Here is a 26,364-nt window from a genome sequence, read left to right on the forward strand (position 1 = left end):
CACTGAAACCTTTGACTATATATTATAATATAGTTCAGTGAGAGTTCCTCTCAGACTATCTGATTGTGTTGTTTTTTTCATCTGTTGAATAACTCGATGATCTGTTGGTGAGCATGTGAACTCAGCTTTACATTAGTATGGTCATTCGAATATTCTTCTAACGTCTGCAAGTGCATGATGGGACCTTGAGGAGCGGGTGTTTGACTACAGTTATGGGAACGGAATATTGAGTCATTTTTCATTAATTTTTGAAGTAAAATCAAATGTGATCTACTTCAGCTACGTTGAAGAGAATATGTGAACATGTTTAGAGTTTCCATAGCTGACATATATAAAGAAAACATGAGAGGTGAAGTTGTGAACATGAGAACAGTTAAATGTCTGAGATATGAGGATAATGGAGTTGGGATAACTTGTTGCTCTGGGCTTCGCGTTTGCCTGATCACCTGCTGAGGTCGGATTGAACCCGCGCTCTACACCCTGTCTGCTCCCGGGGTGTACAGTCCGCTCATCGAAGCTGAAGTCAGGATCGAGTGACAGACCTGACTGGAGAATGTGTGTGGGATGTGTGGGTGTTGGGGTGGGTCAGTCAGTGAGTCTGTGCGTGGGTGGGGGCTTCGGTATGGGTCCCCTCACACCCTTGGGCCCCGAGAAACTCGGAGTTAACGTTCTTGGGGTTGGTGTGCAGGCTCCCCCTCCTGACGTCACGTCTGGAGGCCGGCTGCTCGTGCTGCTGACACCGTCCACCTCCAGCAGAGAAACTTTCCTGGAGTTCTCAGGCTCTCTGACTGCGGACCAAGGCAATTACGACCCGAAGGAAGCCGCGGCGGCTCGCAGACTCTGCGGCTAGAGGAGGACAGAGAGCGGGGCTGCGTTCACGTCTCCACCCGAGGAACTTTTTTACGTGACGTGACCTATTTTATTTGAAACTGTTCAAAGTGAAGCCAGTTCTTTCTGGGTAACGTTCGCTGAATTGGTGTGTTCCCACACCGGGCTGGAGCTCTGCATCTACGGGAATATGCTCAGGAATACAACCGTTTTTGTTACTCTGAAGAAGTGAAAGGATTTTTCCGGATCCGAATTTAACCTGGACCCCCCTCCCAAATTTGACTTGGTACTCGGTGTCGATATGGCTTGGATTAAATGGGGCCTTTTATTTTCCTTCGGTGTGTTTCTCTCCCCGGTGTGTGTGTCAGCGGAGCAGCAGCAGGGCCACAGCGGCTTCAGAAGGCTGTACGTGCTCCAGCCGGGGCCGGGCCCGGGGTCGGCTTCGGCCGGAGCGGACGGCGGGGTGCGGGTCAGCTCCATCTCGACGCGTCGCGGCGCGGCGGGGCAGCCGCACACGTACAACGTGGAGCTCACCGCTAACTTCGGGGGCCAGGTCCGGACCCGCAGGATGGGGAACCAAGCGGCTTCGGTCCCGGTGTTCAGTCAGCAGCAGGCGGTCGTCCGGCAGAGCGGTCCGGAGCAGAGCCAGCAGCAGCAGCAGCTCCTGAAGCTGTCCGGGTAAGAGTCTGGATCAGTGTCAGGACTGAGGAATGTGAGCTAGTGGGGAAATGAGAGTGAACTTAATGACTTCCTGTCAGCTTTTATCACAAACCAGCAGGCAGCAGGCAGGTCAACAAACTGTGTGAAAAGTTTCCTAAAAGTACACTGGACCCTGGTCTAATGTAGTCTGTAGCACTGTACCCTCACCTCAAAGAGGGCTAAACCGTGCTGGGCTGGTCTGTCCCTCAGAGGAGACTCACACAAAATGTTCCAGTGTAAAAGAGGCTGACTGCACTGACTGTGATGATTTAAGGCTGTGGGTTGGTCGACCTGTTGAATGAATACTGATGATAATGTCGAATGTCAGTGGTTCCTAATTTTTTCCAGCTCATGTCACACTTCTCTGTCACAGTCTCAGAAATGTTGGTGGCCCACATCTGACCCTGCCACAGTATGGAGGCTAAATGATGTCTTCTTAAAGCACTTTTTATTTAAACATTCGGGACTGAACTGAAAACAGGGGACACTCAGTTTTTAAGGAGGAGAGATCACCTGTAGATTCACCTTCTCTCTCTGACCCTTTAACTCCTCTTGTTACCAAATGTAATGTTTTAGTGCACAATCAGACTGAAATAGAAAACAGGTTTATGATGTGGTCTGGCAGCGACAACATAAAAGTTCCTATCATTGGCTTATCACAGTAATATTATCTGGAAACGGGAAAGAAATAAAAATAACATTTTTCAGTTGTACAGTTTTTACAATTGTAATGTTTTTAAGGTATTTGTGGGCAGTTTTTTTGTCTTTAATGTGATAGAAACAGTGAGAGAGAGACAGGAAAGGGTCAAGGCTGGATCTGAATCCAGGCCGCTGCAGTAACGACTGAGCCCTATGAGGTATCCACTCTACCAGGAGGTGCCCCACAGTTTTAATGCTTTTAAAGATCATTTCACTTGAAAACATTTAAGAACATTATATTTTGTACCCTTGCATGTTGACACCAGAAACTGAACTGTTTTACAAATGATTTGTCAGACCACTTGCAATACCTTCGTGGCCCACCAGTGGGCCCTGGCCCACAGTTTGGGAACCACTGGTCTAATTACATTGGGTGTAAACCAGATGCAGTTATTGTGAAGTCAGATATGAGTGTCAGTCTCAAAGAGAGGTGAACTGTTTTCCTATGAATCCCCACTTGAGCTGAAAGATATGTGTGATCAGTTTTCACTTAAAAAATCTAAAAAGATTTGTGTTGGCTCTTGTTCCAAACAATAATGTTCCTTTACGTCTAGAGAATAAGATCTGTTGGCCGGGATGTCTCTGTAGCTCCACAATGGTTTGGATGTTACACTTGGTCAAACTGTGACTTTGATAATATTCTGATTAATAGTTCAGCTCTAATCTCTACCCTCCATTGCATCCCTGGTCTTCTGTTGTCTGATCCAAACATGTCTCTTGTCCAAACCAGATTATGACTTAATGTGTAAATCACTGCATTATAGTACAGTGTAGACATAATGGTTTACTGCAGGATCACAGAACTGGTTTACAGTTGTACAGGTAGATGTGTGAACAAACCAAATCAGATGTTTTTATATCAGGTGTGAGAATCTTGCATATGTGGTCCTGGATCTGGTTCCTGTTGCTGTCTGAATGGTCAGGTAGGTGATAATGTGCAGATCACCTGTGGTCATCATTAAGCCAGGTGAAAATAAACACTGAGGAGAGCAGCTTTTCCTTGGCTGGACCTCCGCTACAAATAATCCTGGACACATGTTAGCACAGCGATGTCAGCCATGTTTATGATGTCACTATGATGACACAGATGATGTTATTGTTATTCTTGTGTGAATGTGGTTCATATTTCAGTTAAGTTTGTGCATGTGTGGCATTAGCAGCTGTTTACTCACCCGTCTAGAAGAAACGTTGAGTTCATTCTTTACTCACCAACATCTGTCTCCAGTGATGGAAACAATCACCAGTGTTTACTCTTGTTTTACTTCTGATTCTATCACTTCTTTGCCACTGAATGTGGTTTGTTGTTGGGAATGGGTGGTGGTGGTGGTAGTGATGGTGTTAATGGTCAGTTGCCATAAGCTTTAGTTCAGCACATTCATCATGATTGAAGAGAGGTCAGAATACGTCCTCTGGGCAGCATTATGTATTCACCCTCCTCCATGTGCAGACAATAGACTGTTAATAAAGATGGGTGGAGCCTCAGTGACATCACCCACAGGTTTCTAAAGCTCAGAGTGAGCTGCTCCACTGTCGCCATCTTGGCAGTTTCTGACTCCGCCCTTAACTCCCTGCTAATTCCAAATTGTCAAAGATGTGGGGCGTGTGTGGAGCTGGTTTGTGACAAGCATATGCTCACCCACATGTCACTCAAAGAGGCCACGCCATCAATTCTCCATACCTTTAGTCCTTAATAAAATGTAAACAGGTCAGTCCTATAAAATTCAGCCCGTACAGTTGTCATGAAGGAGGAAATTAGCTCTAGAGACCAGTTTTAGTACCAGGCTGTAAACATGTTTATTTGTGCTGTAAAGTTGGACATTTTAACATGGGAGTCTATGGGGACTGACTCGCTGTTGGAGCCAGACTCTAGTGGTCATTAGAGGAACTGCAGCTTTTAGCTCTTCACTGTTGATGCTTCATTTTCAGCTCACTATCGTGGTGCATGCGGCACAAAGTGGTAACATGAGACTGGAAATGCTGGGGCTAGCTGGTTAGCATGCTAACTTTAGTGGGTGTTTTTAACATTAGGACAGAACTGTTATTTCTTCACATTCTATTCAGTTAATTTTTGAATGTTTTAAACTAAAATACGGTAAAACTTTAATTAATAGCCCGGGCTTTTGTTTGCTTCAGTCACTGAATTCAACTGGCTCATATTTGGGACAGGCCTTTATTCTTTTTGCACAAAACTCCAATATGACCAGTCTATCAAATAACATATATATTAATAATTCATTTGATTTAGCGCTGGGAGACAGCACATCTAGACCAACCCCATGCACAGAGCGAGAGAGAGAGAGAGAGACCCGTATCAAAATACTGCTAGCTAACCTTAGAAAGGTTGAAATCCGGAGGTTACCATAGTTATTTAAACCTTGATTTGTATGAGTATGTATTTCTCTTTGTCACCATGATTTTTGAACATGAACGTTGTTCACTCTCACTACTGCTGGTAATCCAGCTGTCCCAGTTGCCTGATCCCCCACCTTCATAATGTCCCCAATGGTTTTGATCCTGCAGGGGCAGTGGGCCCCGCCACCCTTGCACTGGACCCGGACTCCCCGATGCTGACAGATCACCCAGAGGTTAAGACCAGAACCAGGCCTAAGGCTCTGTTTAGCGCCACACAAAATCCAGCCAGAGCATTTTTATCAGTCTAATTTCAGTGCTAACTCACTGTTACCATCACAGGTGAGTTTGACCAAGCTACAGTAGCAGGCTAGAGTCTGTTACCTGTGGTTGGCCCAGCTCTGTGTTGGCAGCCCCTCCCCCACCCCACCCTGTGTACATATGTATGTTATGATAATGTGTAATATTAGCTGCTACAATAACCCAGTTTTAGCTGTGGTAGGTACAGAATACAGTAATAAATCCAGTTATTTGACTGGCTTGTTAGTGGGTGGGACAGACTGGGAGACTGGGAAGGGAAAGCAGCCAGACTGCGTGTGGTCCAGCAGCTTGGCCTCTGTCTGTGTCCCGTCTTAACGTTTTGATGTGTGATTAGTGAATACAGGCTGTGAACTGGTCTTTATCAGAATCATTACCAGGTCACACAGGGCTGGGAGGATCAGGTGCGTGTGTGTGTGTGTTTCATGCATATGGAGCCTGTAACAAAAGTGTGTTATTTTCAATGCTCCAGTGTCATTTTATCAAGAGTTGCAGAGGCTGTTGCAGGTCATGTAACACCAGCAGCGTTACTTAGTGTTTTATGGCTCCCTTGACTTCTCCTTGGTGCGTGTTGTGTGTCAGAGCTGAACATGTGGTGACTGCTCAAATATCTGACATGTTCTTAGTCATTTTAAATAAATGACAGGTAAGAAATGGTCAGCTCATAAATACAGTCCCTTTTCCACAGCTGACTCTGAAGTGAAGTGCTTCTCACCAGTGTATGAACAGCCCTCCCCCATCAGTTGGTTCAACCACTGCAAATAAGCCTCCACACTGTGGGAAACACTGTAGTGTTCACTCACATCACTTCATTCAGCCTGAGACTGTGACGCCTGTGTGAATGGGTCAGTACAGATCAGCTGATTCTTCACAGTCCTGCTCTCAGGGCCTGTGTTGAACAGAATGCGTAGAATGCAGCTGCAAAGATCAGGCTCCAAGCAGAGGACCAGAAGCAGAGATTAAAATGATGAAAGGATTTTGACTCCAGGTCAAGCTGTCTGTGAGGTGATTCTGGAAACCTAAACTTGATTGTTACATCGCCACCTTGAGGTGAATGAGTGTCATGTTTTGTGTCTGGGTAGTGGGTGGGATTTGGAAACCCCCTGGCAGCCAACGGTTTCTGCTACACAAACATTTTTTCCAGACAAAAACAAAGTGAAAGAAAGAAAGAAAGAATAATCAGAGTGAAGGGTTCCGGCAGCTGCTCTCCTTGGACCAGACCATACAGCTGATGGAGGCCTGGGAGCAATTTAGTGAGGACGAGACACACCAGGCTGAGACCTACGCTCTGTCTCAGTTTGGATACGTCACCATTCACACTTGTTATTTTTAGTGGAGGTACATTCACATTGACAAGTACAGAAACATGCAGTGCACTGCAAGGACCTGAAGGGCGCACTCAGCACTGGACACTTCTCACCCTCAATGGTCACTATCTTTGCTGCGTAGTGGAAGGGGAGGGGCCACCGATGTATTTTCATGGGACCTGGAGCATTAGCCACCTGAAGGGGTCAAATAATGACTGGTACCAATTCAATAAGGAAGTGATGTATGAAGCGGTGCTGCTTTATTACTGATTCTGATTCTGATTCTGATTTATGAATAAATAATAAGCAGTGTTTGTCAGGTCTCAGTGTCTGAGACTCTAACAGAGCTTCTGGTGGACAAACATAACATGGACACACGTGTGTTCTCGGATGATCTGTCGAAGACATAAGTCTTTGGCCCAGTCTGAGATCCTGAGCTCTGGACCAGGTTTCTCTGGACCAGGGGTATCTCTGTACTCTGCTCCAGTCTCCTTTCTGCCTCCACCAGGCTTCACCAGTGGGGAGGTACTGGGCAGGTGATGAGCTGTGTCTGGTCTCCTCATGTTCTTGAGTCTTTAACAGTGTTTGATCTCTTTTAAAGTGACAGCTGTAGTCATATGACGTGTGGTTGTGATGCTGATCTACAGTCAGTGTGTTTCAGTTTCAGTTTAGGGGAGCAGCAGGAGCTGAGTGATGAGCTGCTGTGGGCAGGGTCAGCAGAGACATTGTTTTAACCACTTTAAACTCTGACTCAAACATCTGATCTGTGTGCACCTCAGATCAGTTCAAAATGTAATGTACACTTATAGACTGATAGAGGCTTTTTCTGTCCTCAAGTTGTCCACACACACTGTGAAATATTTGACATACAATTAGTTTACATCTTTTCATTTTGATGTACCTGTCACAAAACAGTGACTGAAAGTCTGTTTCAAATTTTGTTTTACGTTGTGTTACACTTCATATAATTCATATTTTAGTCATCTATGTTTGTATATTTTTACTTTATTTATTGTGTGTTCTTATGAAACTGAAGTGCAGCAGTAAATAAAACATGTACATTACACAGGTTCTTAGGTGAAAAATAGAGGAGTGAAAATTTGAGCTCAGTCGTCAATGGTTTGGCTCCGTGTTCTCCTGCTGGTCTTTGGGAAGTGGACTGAGGGGAGGATGTGGAGGCCTGTGGTCAGTTTCCATTGTAGTGTAGAGCAGCCAGGTGGAGCCTGGTCCTACAGTAAATCAAACTGGTTCCACACAGTGTTTGACCGTGAGTGTAAGTTGTGACAGACCAAAAGCTTGTAAGTACTGTTTGTTTAAAAGTGTCATTTACCCAGTGAGTTTCAGTGTTTGTGACAGTTTTCACACACTAACGCAGTGATATCAGTGCCTGTGGATCTGAACGGCCGATCACGTCACAGCTTAATGGTCTGAGCAGGTTAGCTGCTGGGAGCTAATCAGTGTTACACAACATTACCAGGAAAAGGAGTTTGACCATTTCTTACTCACACGTGTTGATAGTTGCTCCTGAAAATTTAAAATTGAAAAAGAGTCTCTATTATTGGATTTTTCCAAACTGCAGACCGGTCGAGGAGATTGAGGAGGAGCAGGTCTCAGAATGTCCTCAGTCCTTCAGACGGACCCTGACCTCTCAGACTCAGGAAAATGCTGAAGTACAAATACAGCTCAAACCCTACACTGTGGTCTCTCGCTCCCTCTCTCTCCCTCTCTCTCTCTTTCTCTCTCTCTCTTACATTTTGTCTCTTAAACTCAAGAGTCCAAGAGGTGGTGACTCATATCCATTTGACCCACTCTCTCTGATGATGACGATGATGATGATGATGATGTGGGTCGTGAGTTCCCAGGTTGTTCCAGCTTCCAACAGCCTGACTCAATCAAGTCCCTGTGGACCTTTTCCAAACCAGACTCTTGTAGTAAAACCGAGTCTGAGGCTGGCTCTGACGGGGTAACAAACCTCCCCCCATAAACACTACACCTTAGCAGCCTCAGTATCATGGAGAATTCAGTACCACCAGGCCAAACCACATCTCATGAGCTCTGTGTTCGGGATGGCGTTCAAGTCTGGAAAATATCCGGTGAGAATTGGTGGAGGCCGGCAGATTAGTGCCAAAAGTCAGATAACTATGGTGGATGACGTCTTAAACCCTGTGAACCCTGAGGACAGCGTTTGAAACCACGGTAGGTGTCACAGAGCTCAGAGGAAATGTGATGCAACCTGAACGTTAGCTCTGTGTAAAACCCAGATGTGCAAACCAGTGACGGCCCAGGAGGATCTGCACCCATCCAGTCTGCTGTGGACTGAGCTGATGTGGTGTGACGAAGTAGCATCTCTACAGATACAGATGAGCTGTACTGCAGAAGAAGGGGAGGGGGGGGGTGTCTTGTGTTTGTGTTGCTCTCTGCTGGGTTTCATGTGTGAATCTTTGTGTGTTGTGTGCTTGTTTGCAGGGTGAACGTCTGTGGAGGGCAGTGCTGTCATGGATGGAGTAAAGCTCAGGGATCGCAGCGCTGCACCAAACGTAAGTGCATACTAAAGTCAACACAACACGACACGACAACGTCCTCACGTTAACTGAGCAGCTCCAGTCTCCACAGCCAGAGGTCGTGGACTCTGAACACACGGTTTGATGTTGGTGAGGTTGAAGTCACTGAAACATTTCACTGAATGTCGGCTGATTTCTGACTTTAGCAAAAGGCTGCAACATGACAACATGCAGCACTGTGGGGGGCCAAGCAGCCCAGCCCACTGAGTTTCCATGGAAACATGATGTCGTAACTGATGTCAAGGGCATGGTTGTAAGCCCTCACAGCTTCATGCCAGCTGACTGAAGATCGGCTGATATATGACTTGATTTCTCGGTGGGCACAGTTTGGATTGGCTCTTCTGCAAATCCAAAAGCCAACAAACAGGTTCAGTTAGTTTGAAAAACATTTGAGTCCATTTTGGTAAAGACCAGACTGAAATTTAGATTTTAAGGCAGACACATCAACAGTTATGAGGCAAAATAAAAAATTTTTATTCCAGCGCCACCTTGAGGTCAAAGGTTTCATGAGCTGACCTCACTTCTTTTTGGTGGCTTTGATTGGCTGTGCCGGATGGACACAAAATCAAAATGTGATAATTTTTGTCAAGCTTGCTCTGAATATTATCTGTGCCAATTAGATGAAGACGAAGCAAAGTTTTTGCAAGAAGTAGAAAAAACACTTAAATAAAATCCTAAATGGTGGCAGCATCAGTTAGGTTGACGTGACAAGTGACCATATCTTGGGTCCCTCTATGATGTCACTGGACTGGAATTTTAAGATCAGCACATCATCAGTTGTAATTTATCTTATGGCACCGACCCCCAGAGGTCGAAGTGCATCAGAGTTTTCTAACATTTTCTGACATATGACCTTACATCTGTTATTTTTGATTAGCTGCGATGGACAAACACTTTCAGAAATCAAAAATCCACATGAAAACTTTTGTTTAGCACTTTTACATGAAAATCAACTCCAATATGGTGGAAACTGAGGTCACTGTACTCGGCTTGATCAAAAGAATCCAGTGGTTCCTCATTTTTTTAAAATTGGAAGTACAGTTCAAAAGCCACATGTATGAACACACCTCCAAATTTGACCTGTTGGTGGTGCTAGAGAGCTTGAGGCACAGACATGAAACTTGGTGAAAAGCATCATGGGAGTGTTTCTGATCAGTGTGCCAAATTTCAAAACTTTTTACCACACGGTTCTTGGGGCTGCCACAGACTCCCATGGCAGAGGAAGATGAAGATGAAGAAGAAAAGGTAGAAACACAGTAGGTGTCTCTGCAGCTCTGCAGGGGTCTGAATTCTTTCCGAATGCAGTGTATTTCTGATGCACTCCTAAAACGAATGAGCCAATGACGTGACCATTCATTGAAACTCAGGTTTTCACTCAGTAACAGTGGGTTTCATGGTGGTTCACTGGTCTTGGATCCAGATTTAATCACAACCTGGATATAAATGAAGAAACAACAAACACTCTCCAAGGACCTAATAGTTGGAGATGAAGTGGCTCCTTTGTGTGTATAGTTAGAAAACACCCTGCACATGTGACTGACTGTTGTCAGACTGTGTTCCTGTTTATCTGCTGTGTGTCACTTTGTCACCAGGAGGATTTGTACAAATCAGTTTACAAACAGTTCCACATGCTTTTTGTTCCTACATATACAGTAGTTGTTGTGTGCATGTACACAAGTTAAGATCAAATCTGTGCAAATATTCATTTCATGAATGGGGCCCAGTGTCTGGACAGTTGCCTGCCAAGTCATGAGAGGACTGTTATTATACCGCTGGACTGGCACGAGCGCGTGTCTCAGAGTGAAAGAAAAACAGACGTGAAATGGATTATACCTCTTGGCCTGCTCCCTGGGCAGATCACTTTCTTTATGCAGCGTCCTGCCAACTTGTTGTTGAAGAAGTAAACAGCTTTGCAGTGCCTGTCTGTGGTAGTGTGGAGAGGGAGGGGCCAGCAGGTCTCACATGGTCCGGCTCTGTCTCTGACCTCTACATACTGTTCTACAGGAGGAGCACCGTGGAGACTGGACCAACCAGAAACTGCAGGAACACAGGTGCTACTGCAGGGCTTGTTAATTAGCTCACATCTGTAGCTACTGAGCTAACTGCTAACAAGCTATCCACTTGATAGCATGCAAGCACTAATCACTCCCAGTGGCTCTCTGAGCTAGTTAGTGTTCTGTCTTTCAATTTGGTTCAAGTGCGTTATCTTGATTTGACGATAAATCCACACAGTGTGGACAGTGTGACTGTGTGAGAACCACCCCTCTGCTGGGGCAACTGATGCTGGGGCAGCACAGCTGATGGGTTAAGATAGCTTCACTTCCCTCACAGCCCAGCACTGCACAGATGTTTTCTGTTGGTCAGTGTTGTCTTAAGTTTAAGGTGATGCAGATTTGAGCTGTTTCCATAAAAACCTGATGTCGCCTCAGAGTTTCACAGTGTCTCAGCTCTGTCAGGTGGACTGTTTCCTCTACAGCAGCTATGAAAACCGCTGCTGAAACATGGTTTATTGAAACTATTGATGAAACATTGCTGCACCCAGTGTGAAATGAAGGTGACACTCCCACAAACAAATACACACACGTGCAGTGACGTCACTATTTATCAGTCCTGCATAGGTTGTTTGTGAGTGTGTGTAGCAGCTGGCCAGTGTACAAGGAGGAGTGGCCCTTGACGATCAGGTAGACCCGCCTACCTCTGCTAATGTAATGTCTTTACCTGAGCTGACGTCAGTAGGAGTATAACGACCAGGTACCTAATGAATGTGTGTAAACAAAGTGAAGGTTGAGTCTGAGACACTGGCTCCATACTGTCTATCATCTATTCAGTTCTGTGTCGAGGGATTTCATCTATACAGCCAGTGAATTAACACATACATGACAGGGTGAACATGAGTAACCATGGCTGCAGTGACTCTAGTGTTGTCTGAAGCTCCTCCCCCACTGAAGCAGGTAAACATGGGTCCAGTGTTGTGTGCACCGCTGCTGAAAAACATCCTGAAACAAGTTTTGTTCTCAGGGTGTGTGGGCTGACATGGTGAGATGTGGTATCTCAGGAACACAAGAGCTCCACATTTAGTCCGACCAGGGCCAGGATTCCTCCTGGGTGGCTCTCTGGGCACACTCAGAACAAGCTGAAGGGATTACATAAACTATCTGGCCTGGGAAAGCCTGTAGTGTGTATCTGGCCTACCGTGGTTAACCTCCTGCCACAGTGACCCATACCCAGATAAGTGCTGGAAACTGGATAGTGACAGGGTCTGTCCAACCCTCTGGTCTGACAGATGCAGTTAAACTGTGTTGGTTCTCTGATTCTTTTTTTTGGCCCAGCAGCTGTTGACAGGTTGCCCTGACATGGAGCCCTGTGCTGGCTTCAACATTTGCCTTTTCTTTGATGACTTCCACAGGAAGTGAATGAACAGCTGACCTGGTTTTGTTGTTGGCTCTGCCTTTCACACAACCACAGGAACAACTGAGTCACCATGTATGAAGCATTCCTGCAGGTTGGCAGTTCAACCCCACATCCTCCATGAAGGATGTTTTCAGTGTTGTGTCAAACTTATTACACTTTCCACTGTCTTCATCATGGCTGAGCCCTTTAAGAGTGGATAAGACAAACACGGGTAGTATATGATTACATTGTTTTTAAGACATGTGACTGATCTGATGAAATGCTTTGTGATTCACTGAAATTCGTGACAGGAAGGAGGAGGGTGAAATCCATAATGGGAAATGCATTTTGTTCGTTTTTTGGTGGTTTTAGCTGTGAAAAAGTTTTAAAGGTCCATACATTCTAAAGGTAGATGTCCATGTGTTTTTGATTATAAAGCAGGTCTAGGTTCTATATTATATAGATATTATATATGAAAGTACCAATCAACCAATCAGAAGATCTTCTTATGCATATCAAAACTTAAAATAAAACACAGGAGAAATTTAAATATGTGACCTTTAAAGTCACAGTTTGGACAACGGCTGATTAACTGAGCAATATTGGAGCAGGTTACATCAGTTACGTGTTACAACTTAGAAACACTCACTTCAACCTGCTGAGCTGCTAACAAGCTTCAGCCAAGGCTCAGGGTGAGATATGTCAGTCAGTATCACTGCTAGCTAGAGGTAAAGATTCATCTGGTGCAGCGCTGTCTGTAAAACCTTTAATTCTCAGATGTCTTACAATAAAAGTCAAAGATTTAAGCTCTAAGATGGTTTTTATTCCAGAGGCTGAGTAATGAAGGTTTTAGTGAATGTCAGGTTTTTCTGAGGTTGCAGAGGCTTTAGAGGGAGTCTGAGGTCTTAATGGCTTCTCAAGATAAAGCAATGACCTGTTTGTCTTTGTATTTTATACCTGATGTTATTAATGGTGGTCAGTCAGGTGGTGCTTATTCATGCAACTACTCAATCAGCCAATCATGTGTCAGCAGTGTATAAACTCCAGGTGAGGAGCTTCATGTTGACATCAAACATCAGAACAAGGAGAAATGTTACCTTGGCTGTGACTTGATTGTTGGTGTCAGACAAAAACTATCCAGTGAGCAGCAGCTCTGTGTTGATGAGAGAGATCAGAGGTCAGGGAAGAATGGACAGACTGGTTGGAGCTGACAGAAAGGCTCCAGTCACTCAGATAACCACTCTTTACACCTGAGCTGAGCAGAGAAGCTTCAGAGTGAACAACATGTCCAACCTGGAGGTGGATGGACTACAACAGCAGAGACCACATCAGGGTCCACTTCCTGTCACCAAGACCAGAAACCTGAGGCTGCAGTGCACATAGACTCACCAAAACTGGACAGGTGAAGACCTGGTCTGATGGATCTGGATCTGCTGAGGCAGCAGATGGGTCCACTGGACAGGTGAAGGTCATAGTCTGGATCCATGGACCAACCTGTCCAGGTGGTGGTGGTGGTGGTGTGATGGTGTGGGGGTGTTTTCTGGACTCACTTTGGGCCTTAACACCAATCAGTCCTGGTCTGAATGTCTCGGTCTGTCTGAGTCTTGTTGCTGACCATGTTCATCCTTCATGGCCACAGTTCACCATCTCCTAATGGCTACTTCCTGCAGGATAATGCTCCATGTCTCAAACTGGTTTCATCAACATGACAGTGAGTGCAGTTCAGTCTCTGGACCTGGATCCGGTAGACCCACTTTGGGATGTGGTAGATTAGGAGACCTGCAGCATGAATGTGAAACAGCCATGTCAACATGGAGTAGAGTTTCAGAGGAAAGTTTCAACATCCGGATCCAGGACCTGAAGAACTGAGGAGCTACAGTACACACAGTGTGGTGTTCCTAATAAAGTGCTCACTGACCCTCCCTTATTACTGTAGCGCACAGGTTTTATTTGCTTATTTTCTTGGCAGCCATAGTTGACAACATGTGATCCAGCTGCACAAACTGATCTGATTGAGGAGAAGTGATCAGGAGACATTCCAGCTCCTCCTCCAGACTGGCTGCAGTCACACGTTGGTGGATTATTTAATTGTGAGACAGAATAGTGCTTTGTCAAATCTCCTGACATGAACACATCACGGTGATCTCACAGACAAAACGTCTTTGTAAATCTGAATTGTTCAGTTTTCTCTCCTGAACGAAAGCAGCCAGATGTGGCCTGTTGCTTCCTCTTCAGCTGAGTAAACATGACACAGGGTTCCTCCTCAGGATCAAATCATTAGTCCTGTAACAGTACAGGAGCCACCTCATGGACATTAGAGATGTGCTGAGTAAATTCAGGATTAGCTCATCCTGGCATCTTTTACTGGATCTTCATCAGCTAAACTGAAACTGATCAAATCCTGAATCTTTAATTACAGTCCTGATCGGCCTCACATCAGCCGGCTGAGCAGCATGTTACTGCATATGTCCATGTGAATGTGAAAAGGACATCCCATAATGTCCTGTTAGGAAATTTCTCCACCATTATTTCCAGATTCTTGCTAAATCAGCGCAGTCATTAACATTAGTTGATTAAATTTAACTAACGTGACATTGGTCCAAGTGCATTATTTTTACACACTGATGGTCTTGATTTCCCATTGGATGTTCTTGGTATGTGTAGGTTTTTTCTTACAGCATGATCAGATTTATGTTGTTTACACACTTAATCCTCGTCTCTAATGACTACACAACTCTCAACTTCTGTCAACATACTCGAGAGAATGTCTTAGTTTATTTATTCCATGCATTCTGATTTGTTATACATCTTATGGTTATAGAACTTTAGTTTGAAGTACACCACATCGTCTTAAACTAGGACCTTCAGTATTTGGATCAGTTTGTTTGTCAGATACACACTCAGTCAACTGCTGCTTTCTAAATGTAAGAACTGGACTCTCAGTATCTGCAGATACTCAGGGATCACTGGGACGTCCCCAGTTAATATTACACTGCAGTGGTCACTAGAACTGTTGGACTGTTGGTAACCTGGTCTCTGGATGCACAGAAAAGAACTAATGTCAGTCTTCATCATCAAAACTGGAACCCAACCAGTCCTGGAGTTTTAGGCCTATTCATCTTTAAGTGATTGGCTCACAAACCCTGATATATAAACCCATCTGTTTTTGACATAATTACATTTCAACTTTATTCAGTTTCGTGCTGATGTATTGGTTAGGCTCTAATCACGACATCAGACAGTGAGTAGGCTGATGTAGGCAGATGTTGTGTTTTTTCTAGGGCTGTCAGCATTAATTTGTAAATCGTGATGAGATTAAGGACTGAGCATAACATGTTTTTTTTTTTTGTTTTTATTTATCGTGTTAATCACATGCCACCAAAGATTCTTTATTTTACACCGTCACTGGTGCTTTTAGAGCACTACGTTCTAGAATCTTTGGCTGCTACTATTTTGACCCTTTGACACACCCTTACATGTTGTCAAGCTGCCACAGACACTTCCTACAAAGATTTTACATGGTGGAGCAAGATACTTCATGGCAACTCATGTCTATAGGAGCAAAAGGGGGTCGGTTCCAGTCTGCATGAAGGGGCGTGTCGAAAGACCTAAATTTTTTAAATCCACTGCCTGAATCGTCGTTGGTGAAGATCGCATGAGTTGGAAAATAAAAATATACCTTATCCAGAGCTCGTCTGGATAAGGTCAATAAGGTGGATATTCTGAAATGCAAAATAATAGAATTTTAATCATGTGATAAAACTATCGAAATTCAGCGATTAATCGTGATTAAGAAAAAATCGTTTGACAGCCCTAGAAAAAACTCTGTCATCCTTTTTAACGTATGTCAATGTCTGTCAAAACCAGAGGGCCCTTTGTCAATATGGGTTAACTTCAACACCACCTGACACCTGGCTGACTCAGGTAGTTTGCTGCTTGTTATTGTGTCCATCAGCTGCTCCATTAGTGGAGGACAGTGACTGTTCAGCCCGACACCAGCTCCATCCACAGGACAAAGAGGGCGTCAGGTCTAAAGAAGTGACTCTCTGGGTGTTGTGTCTACGTGAGGTCTACACTTCACCAGTGCTACAGAGTCGAGCTCTGAATTAGTCTCCAGTAACAGAATCATTTCCTGCAGCACCTCAGTGCAGGAAGTGATGTCATGTCTTCTTTAGCACTGGTCACTGTCACAGGAGAGGCTGACTGTCTTTGATGAGTTCTACACTGTTGTTTCCTCAGTCTCATGGTGACTGTTTTTCCTTCCTGCTAATGGACGGCTACATCAGCAGCATAGGACGGAGTAGGAGACAGAACACATGAGGTACAACATACACCTTGAAGACAAAAACCATGTAAACTATAACCTCTGGTGTTCATGAGTCCTTAGCTACACACAGCAGAAACACATCATTCAGTCCCCTGCACATGTGGAATCAGTTCAGCTGCAGCCGCCCCACATCGCTCATGACTCATGTCTTTGTTCATCACTGTGGTTGTGAAAACCACACAGAGAGAACAAGGTGGCGTCATGGTCACAGCTTAGTTTTGAAATCCTGTGGTTTGTGTCCTGCTGGTCTGTTGACAGTGTTGGAGCAGCTAACAGCTGCCCTGTCCGACCTGCTGCCACCTCCCGTCTCTACATCAGCTCTGTGGACTGATCATTTTAAGACTCGTGTGTAACGTGTTCAGCCTGTCACACTGATGCAGATAAAGAAGGTGAGGTGAGGATGTGAGTTAACTCGCGGTCTTCTCCACTGATGCATTGACATTTGAGGGGACAGCTCCGCCGAGTGCAGTGTTAAGACTAATGGGACTGATGGACAGAGCTGTTGGAATAGAGTTGGAATAAACTGAGGTTCCTTTCATGGGAATAACTTGAAGGTGACAGCACAATGCACAGGAGACAGTCGGTGGAGGTGTGAGGGTCAGCTGAAAACACAGCCTCCCTCCTGCAGCTCTCACCTCATATACGCAAACTTAACATGTACACAACAGGAGCAACACAGCTGCAGCTGGCAACCTCGGGCTGCAGCTAGCAGAAGGCTAAACCGTTAGCATCATTCACCACAGTCCCTCATCTCCTGCTCTCATGGTGAATCTACCTACATAGCCACCCACTACAGCACATGGAGATACTACAGGAACATGAAGGAGCAGCCTGTTAACTGTCCAGGTGAAGAACAGCAGGTTCTCCATTGACACACGTCCACCGGAAGGGACGTGCACACACATCTGTATATGTAGAGCAGCCAACAGGAATGTTCTCTGTGATTGGCTGACAGTGGCAGGCGTGTGGTTTCCTCAGAACAGTTAAATCATGTGATAAGAGGTGATGATGGAACTTTTACCCATTAACTCAGCTTTAATCAGATCACAGCTGATTTTCTATGTGAAGTTGTTGATTACCTGGAGTCAAAGTGGACTCAGTGAAGTCTTTAATAACCAGGATGCTCAGTCTGATGATGTTTCTATGGTGTCATCCCTGGCCTGTGCATCTCTCGCCCAGAGGATTAGCGTGATCCTCAGCAGACGCTCTTATCAGAGCTGATCTGAGCTCTGAGGGCCAGCAGTGACTCAGATAATGTGGAATTCAATACCTCATATATCCATGTCATATCTTCCCTCTACTACCTGCTTCTGAATTCAGGGAACATCTGTCCCAGCCACATGCAAGGTCAAACAGAGCGGAGCTGTTACACAAGTCTGAGCAAATTTCTTTTCTCCATTTTGGAGTTTTAAGGCAGTGACACAAAGGAAGTCATTATACCTCCTCACCTCACACACACACACACACACACACACACACAGACACAGTATTTTTAACTGTTGCAGACCCCTAGCAGACGGGGGTGTGGGTGTGGGTGTGGTTGTGGGTGGGGCATGGTCTGATCAGAGGGGGCGAGGGCATCAGCGTGACTGATCTGTTTCCTGTCCCCTAAATTACCATCACTTAGTGTGTCACAGAGCTCATGTAGATGACCTCAGAGCGGAGAGAAAACTATTCACAGAACAGATGGCAGCTCAGTCCCAGGCTGGGGGGTGGAGGTGGGGTGAAAACTATTCACGCTAGTTGGAAAAGAAAGCAGAAAGAGCTTTGGTGGTGGGGGGGGGGCAGCAATGAGGTCATGTTTGAGGTAATGACTGTGTGGAGGAGAGGCGGGACCAAACTGGTCATGGTGACAGAAGACGCTGCTGTTAGCATACATGTTGTTCCACACAGTTCCAGTCTGACTTACCTCAGATGTTCAGGCAGATAGAAGAGAGAGGAGCTGGTCTCATGTGGACTCAGTGCTCTGGTGGACTTGGGTTTGTGTTGGCAGATGGTCCTGACAGGGTCAGCCTGGTGAAGGTATGAGAAGGGGAGCGCACACTGCTCCAGTCATGAGGCCAGTCATGAGACACAAGTAAATACTCTGAATTAAGTCTGTTACGGAACCGTCTCCTCAACACTGATGGATGGTTGTTCCTGACAGATCAGTCTGGAGGTCAGAGTCCTGCAGCAGACCTCAGACACCAGCTGATCAGTTTAGAAGACAGTGAACTTCAGGTGGTCCCACAGTGGATGTGTTGGTTCCGGTTCTGAGGGTCCTGGTGCTTGTCACTCCCTCTGAGAGGCTGCTCCCCCTGTGGTCGTCCTGTGGACAGACACTGTTAGCTTCAGGGTGCTTCACACTGACCGAGTTGTAAACAACCATCAACCTCAGGTCTGAAACATTAAGCATCAACAGTGAAGAGCTGAAAGCTGCAGTTCCTCTAATGACCACTAGAGTCTGGCTCCAACAGCGAGTCAGTCCCCATAGACTCCCATGTTAAAATGTCCAACTTTACAGCACAAATAAACATGTTTACAGCCTGGTACAAAAACTGTTCTGGTCTCTAGAGATAATTTCCTCCTTCATGACAACTGTATGCCTGAATTTTATAGAACTCACATGTTTATATTTTATTAAGGACTAAAAGTATGGAGAATTGACGGCATGGCCTCTTTGAGTGACAGGTGGGTGAGGGTATGCTTGTCACAAACCAGCTCCACACACGCCCCACCTCTTTGACCATTTTAGCTAGGAGTTAGGGGTGGAGTCAGAAACTGCCAAGATGTCGACAGTGGATAGCTCACTCTGAGCTTCAGAACCACTCTTTGTAAAACAACGTCCATCTTTATTCACAGTCTGTGGCAGTAAAATGTGTAAAGCTAAGGCCAAAGTGTTTATACCACTGAGGGGCAGGGCAAACAGCGTGCTGTCACTAAGGGGGGGTGGCCTTCATATTTCACTGTCTGAGGCAATAGTTCACACACTGAGTGACTGCATCATAACATCATCCAGGATCAGGTCTGTTCAAACTGGACTGGAACTAGTCTTAAATAGAGCCTCAGGATGTTGTCGACCACCACACAGGGGCCAGCACCTCCATGGACCAGCAGATGGTTTTCATCAGTCGCTTCGTTTCCCTTCATTAATCATTTTCACAAATATCAAAGCCTCTAATTAGACTAATAAGCTTGGTGCAGGCACACACACACACACCTGGTCTTAACCATAGAACCAGGTCTCAACCCACAGTCATTTAAACCAAACAGCAGTTTGGTCTCACGTGTATACGCACCTCAAACATGCACACAGTCAATGCTCTCAATGGAGTGTATTGTATAAAGGAGGCTGTGTGTGTGTGTGTGTGAGAGTGAGTCTGTGTGTTTTTTCTGACGTCTTTGTATGGTTGAACCAAACATATCTGTGCATGTATGTACATGTGTGTCCAGGAGCAAAGTATGTAAACCTCTGCCTGTGTCTATGAGACAGACCTGGTGAATGGAGGCCCCTCCACCCCCCAGCTCCTACACACATACACCTACACACACCCACCCCTATCATCTGCCTGCAGAGGACAGGGCTTTGTGTAATTACAGGCTCTTTGCTGCACTACTGTGCAGATGCACAAAAACCTGCAAACACACACATATGCATATCATCATAATTTCACACCTGCCTCCACTAACCAAGTGTTGAACACCTGGACTAGTCCATCAGTTAATTAGTTAATCTTGGAGAAAGCATGCTCTGTTAAAGTAGCTGGTGGTTTGTATACATATATAAGTTGGATGTGTTTGTCTGAGTGCAGCAGGGCTGAGGGAGTTGAACCGAAACTATGTCTTTTTAATGAAGGTTAGAGTCGCACTGTTTAACTCTGTAGCTTCAGTATCAATGTGGTCGACTGTTCACTGCTCAAACTGATGTGACATCATGTCACATTAAGATCTCAGTGTTTTATCAGGGTTGTCATGTTGGTCTCTTGTCATCGAAGCACACAGTTGTTGTGCTGATGTGTTGTTCTGTCGTTGTGTTGATGTGTGTCTTACTGTGGAACTAAGTGTTCAGTGGACAGAATGAAGGACGATGAAGATGAAGAGGCTGATAAAGGAAAATATAGACATTATGATAATCTGTCAGGATTGTAGAGGCCATGTTGAATATTGTAACAACATGTTCCTGTTCAACATGAGCTCCTCTGTTGTTTGTCTGCATGTGTGTGTGTGTGTGTCTGTGTGTGTGTGGTGTGTTGAAGGTTGACATGTAACAGCAGCAGATGACTTTAATAAAAGACTCTTTAACCAGCTTCAGTGACTGGAGCCTGCTGCCAGCTGACATCACAATACATTTATGTGTGTGTGTGTGTGTGACCATACCAGGCTTGTGCTGAACTGCAGGCTCCTATCACACCTGTAGTTGTGTTAACTTGTTCCAGACCAATGACAGAACCAAGATCGTTTCCTTTTGGTTTGAGACTGATTTTTACAAAAGAACCACGAGGTGGAAACATGAGGTCGGTCTGAAGGGAGAAGTGCTGCTCAGTCCTCTGACACTCACCTGTTACCTACCCTAATTAACACAATTGAATGACTCAGACGTCTCCGCTGCTTCACTAAAGAGCTCCAGACTTCATCACTCCTCATCCTCAGTCAGTGTCCTGTCTCTGGAGGCTCCAGGTTCAGCCACTGCTTGTTTGGTGCATGAAGTCTTCTTCATCTGTTTTATTATGACCATTCCATCTGCTGCAGGAGCCCACATGTCATAGATCAGAGATCATGCAGAGTGTGTAGGAGGAGGACGGGGGAAAGAGACGGGGGTGTTGGTGGGGGTGGGGGTATTTAATGTTTCATGCACTTTTCACAGGGTACTTGTACAATACATATATCGTAGTTCATACCATACTATAGTTCATTGGATTCATAGATGAATGAGTTGCAGAGTGTGTGTGTGTGTGCATTTAAAATCAGATAAGTCCAGTGTGCATTTCTGTATCTATATCCCTGTGTGTGTGTGTGTGCCACCTCTCAGCATCCTCACGCATTCTCATTCTCTGTGTGTCTCTTCCTCTTCCTTCCTCTCCTCTGTCTGCGTTCTGTGTTGTAGCCAACTGTGTCCCTCAGTGCCAAAACGGAGGAATGTGCCTGAGGCCTCAGCTCTGTGTCTGCAAGCCTGGTTCAAAGGGGAAGGCATGCGAACAGAAGACTGTGTCCACACACCCCTTCCCAGCACCACCTGGGAACGAACCCACCAACGGGCACACCACCACTCACACAAATGGACACACCACCAGTTACTCTAATGGACACAATGTGGTACCCCAGCGGCCCATACCTCAGCAAGTGTCTCCCAATGGCTACGCTTCTGCCCCCCCACCAGCGACCAATATGGCTCAGATGAAACTCACCGTCAAGCCAGCCCCCCAGCTCGTGCGACCACATTACATCCAGCAACACATCCAGCAGCAGTAAGTACCATGTTTTGATTCCACCTTTATCAGCTGACCTCCAGGCTGTCCTCAAGTCTATGTAGTTTCACTGAATCACTGTGGGAGACGGGTTCAGAGCCTCTCAGTCCTCCACCAATAACCTACTGACCATTGTTCCACTCAACAGCTGGAGGGGTTAAGGTCATGGCACAGGGACCGGTGATATATTGTTTTTGGGTTGTCTGTCTGTCCCATTCTCATGGACATGATCTCTCAGTAATACCTTGAAAGAACTTCTTCAAATTTGGCATTTGACAACTCAAGGATGAACTGATTAGATTTTGGTGGTCAAAGGTCAAAAGTCAAGGTCAGCGTGACCTCACAAAACACTTTTTAACCATTTGTCAAGACTTCACTCAGCAATTATGACAAAATTTGACACAAATGGTTCATATTTGATCTGACTCTGGATAAACAGGATGTGATCTGAAACTAGTCTGAGTGGAGGAGGTAGTGATTCTAGTTGACCATGAAGTGGAGAAACTGGGTTAGTAAACCACATCGTCATTCACTAACTCACAAACCTGGTGTCATGTTTGATGACCAGCTCTCCTTCTCTGATCATGTTGCATCTGTTCTGGTCTGTGGTTCCCTGATGGTGGAACCAGCTCCTGAAGTCTATCAGAGCAGGGGCGTCCCTCTCTATCTTAAGAACGTCTGGATGAGAAGACTCCTCTCTACAGAGAGCACCTCCTCTCCTAACACCTCTAACAGCCTAACATGCCTAACATGTCTCTAATGACCTGAAGCTTCACTGATCCGCCTCACTGAGAGTCTCTGTGACAGATGAGTCTGTGTAAATGTCCTTTTCTTCTTAAATGTATTCATAAACAGGGTTCTGTGCTTACTTTTTCCCAGAGTGCACTTGTGCTCCTAAGTTGAAAATGAAAACAATGAAAAAAACGTGTTCTTGTGTTTCAAATACATGGGCCAGACATGGCCATCAAACAGGCCGGGGGGGTCTGGCACCAAGTAGTTCCTCGAGCACCTCCTCTTTTTGCATTCTTCATATGGGATGGAAATAAAGTAACATTGGTTCAGCACGTCGATCAAAGGTCACTAGGTGTAAAGCAGGAATCCCTCGACAATAAGGATGTGAGTCTCCTCCTCCTTAGGGTTGGACTTTGGAACGATCTCGGTATCCAGGGTGTTATTAAAAATGAAAATGTCTGAAATAAGGTGTTTTCCTCAGTAAAGGGATATGAGGAGACATTAACAAGAAAAATGATTCAGTTTATGTGAATACAATAAGTACACCAGGTTTATAATTATTCCTTTCTGTATTTATTTAATAATTAACCATTGAACCAATACAAAAGTCTGTCAGCTGAGAAGAAGATGTCTCACTCTGTATGAGCTAAAGACACTCTCAGTTCATTTGTGGTGGTACAGTGTTGTTACAGAGTGGAGCTTCTTCCCTCACAAACTATCTTTGAGTTTCATTGAGGACTGACATCAAGTCCCCAGCTGTGTCTCGGTTCAACAAAGGATCCAACAGATGGATCCTTCGTGGTCCAACATATCCCAAGATTCATTGCGTGCCAGTTATGAAAGCAAACAGCACAGACAGAGTGTCTGAGGATCACACTGTTAAAGGTCAGTGATGTGTTTCAGCTCAGTTCAACAGTAATAGTACAACTGTTAAAACCAAGGACCTGAAAACCTCAAGTTTTTAAGGACCTGTTGTGAAGGTTGCTAGGCAACAGGAGCCGTGCTTTGCAAGGCAACAATTCAATTCAATTCAATTCAATTTTATTTGTATAGCGCCAAATCATAATATACATTATCTCAAGGCTCTTTACAGGGTAAGGTCAAGACCTTACTTTGTTAAAGAGAAAACCCAACAGTTCCCACAAAGAGCAAGCGCTTGGCGACAGGGGGGAGGAAAAACACCCTTTAACAGGAAGAAACCTCCAACAGAACCAGGCTCAGGGTGGGCGGCCGTCTGCCTCCACCGGTTGGGTTTAGGAGAAGATAAAAAGAGGGGGTGGGGGGAGGAGAGAGGAGAGAAGAGAGAGAGAGAGAGAGAGAGAGAGAGACCAGGAACAGCTGTGTAGGTAATGGTGTTATCAATAATAATGATAGATAACAGGGGTTAATAGTAAAGATGAGTAGTGGTGGATCTGGATCCTGCTGCTCCCGAGGCAGAGATACCTGCAGAATGAGGACAGAGAGAGGGAGAGAGAGGAGAAGCACAAACTATGGGAGAGAAAAAAATACAAAGTTAATGGCATGAAGTCATCGAGAGAGAGAGAGAGAGGGAGAGAGACAGAAATAGAGAGAGAGCGCCCAGTGAATCATGGGAATCCCCCAGCAGTCTAGCTCTATAGCAGCATAACTAAGGGATGGGTCAGGACATACCCGAGCCAGCCCTAACTATAAGCTTTACTAAACAGGACAGTTTTAAGCCTGATCTTAAAGGTAGAGAGGGGGTCTGCCTCCCGAACCCACACTGGGAGCTGGTTCCACAGGAGAGGAGCCTGCATTTAGAGAGCGAAGTGTCCTATTGGGAAAATAGGGAAGTATAAGCTGTCCAAGGTATGACTGACCATTAATGGCTTTGTAGGTGAGGAGGAGGATTTTAAATTCTATCCTGGAGTTTACAGTGAGCCAATGCAGAGAAGCTAACACAGGAGAGATGTGATCTCGTTTCCTAGTTCTTGTCAGTACTCGTGCTGCCGCATTTTGGATCAATTGGAGGCTTTTTACTGAATTTTTGGGACATCCTGACAATAAAGAGTTACAGTAGTCCAGTCTTGAGGTAACAAATGCATGAGCTAGTTTTTCAGCTTCCTTTAGACACAGAATGGGTCTGATTTTAGCAATATTGCGCAGGTGGAAGAAGGCTGTCCTAGAGACTTGCTTTATATGTCAAGTAAAGGACAAGTCCTGGTCAAAAATGACACCAAGGTTTCTGACTGTAGCACTGGAGGCCAAGGTAATGTCATCCAGAGTCAGTATATTATCACATAGTGTATCTCTGAGGTGTTTTGGGCCAATTACAATAACTTCAGTTTTGTCTGAATTTAAGAGTAAGAAATTACTGGTCATCCAGGTTTTTATGTCCTTAAGACACACCTGAAGCTTGGCTACCTGGTTAGTCTCACCTGGCTTCATGGATAAGTACAGCTGGGTGTCATCTGCGTAACAATGGAAATGTATCTGGTGCCTCCTAATAATGTTTCCTAGAGGAAGCATATATAGACTGAAGAGCATTGGTCCTAGCACCGAACCTTGTGGAACTCCATGACGGACTTTTGTGATGATAGAGGAGTCATTATTAACATGAACAAACTGAAGTCTATCTGACAAATATGACTGAAACCAGCTTAGTGTGGTTCCTTTGATGCCGACCATATATTCTAGTCTCTGTAATAAAATCTTATGATCGATGGTGTCAAATGCAGCACTAAGATCTAGTAGGACAAGTATAGAGACAAGTCCATTGTCTGAGGCTATGAGGAGATCATTGGTAACCTTAACCAGAGCTGTTTCTGTGCTATGATGGACTCTAAAACCTGACTGAAAATCTTCAAACAAACCATTCCTGTGCAAATAATCACATAACTGGTTTGCAACAACCTTCTCAAGGATTTTGGAAATAAAGGGGAGGTTGGATATAGGTCTCTAATTGGCTAAAACATCAGGATCAAGAGTAGGCTTTTTAAGTAGAGGTTTAATTACTGCAACTTTAAAAGCCTGCGGTAAATAACCAGTTGATAAAGATAAGTTAATCAGACTTAATATAGAGTTGTCGATTAAAGGAAAAACTTCTTTGAACAGCCTTGTTGGAACGGGGTCTAGAAGACAAGTCGATGGTTTAGATGACGAAACTGTTGAAGCGAGCTCAGAGAGATGTACAGGAGTAAAACAGTCAAAATAAGGGAGGGAACAGCTTGTGATGCAAAATGAAAATCCTCCATAGACCAGACCGTCTGATTTCAGTACAGCCTTCATGGTCTACGACTGCTAAAGGCCCACACCTTTGTAGACTGCAGCCCCTGAAGGATGTGGCCTCTGAACTGGGACACAGCTACTGACTGAATTAACATTAATTAGTGACAGCTATAACATTTGTCACTGTAGCGACTGAAAGCGACACTCGGCACTGACTGTCGTCAGGATGGTCAGGATGGTGCTGACGAGTGGATCATGTGAGATTTTCAGTGGACAACATTGGCAGTAATAATAACTGCAGAATCATCATTGTTGTTTTATCATCTTCTGAGGCTGAATACCTTTTTTGCACACATCTCCTCAACACAGTGTACAGTTCACATCAGTTTTTAGTTCAAATGAAAGTGAAATGTTCTCTCTGTATGAAGGACTCCACAAGAGAAAGACGGGTGTACTCTACATTTATTCATGATGAAACACAGACGACAGTTGTTCCTACTCATGTAGCCATGTTTCTGAATCAG

The 26,364-nt window shown here is 44.9% G+C and overlaps 1 protein-coding gene across 6 annotated transcripts in view; it reads left to right on the plus strand.

The window, feature by feature from the left end:
• The first annotated feature begins 649 nt into the window (after positions 1–649).
• Positions 650–26,364, plus strand: part of ltbp1 (latent transforming growth factor beta binding protein 1) — a 116,229-nt gene continuing 90,514 nt past the window's right edge. For 3 of the 6 annotated variants that reach the window (XM_071481572.1, XM_071481573.1, XM_071481569.1), the window contains exons 1-3: positions 651–1,506; positions 8,667–8,737; positions 21,562–21,922. In XM_071481572.1, the coding sequence (XP_071337673.1) occupies positions 1,130–1,506; positions 8,667–8,737; positions 21,562–21,922 (809 nt within the window). In that variant the 5' untranslated portion in view covers positions 651–1,129. Of the gene's footprint in view, positions 1,507–8,666; positions 8,738–21,561; positions 21,923–26,364 lie in introns of all 6 variants that reach the window. The other 3 variants (XM_071481568.1, XM_071481570.1, XM_071481574.1) reach the window with 2 other exon arrangements.

Source organism: Trachinotus anak, unplaced genomic scaffold (assembly GCF_046630095.1).
Source record: "Trachinotus anak isolate AG129_WGS33_773 ecotype Australia unplaced genomic scaffold, CSIRO_AGI_Tana_v1 ptg000007l, whole genome shotgun sequence".
NCBI lineage: Eukaryota > Metazoa > Chordata > Actinopteri > Carangiformes > Carangidae > Trachinotus > Trachinotus anak.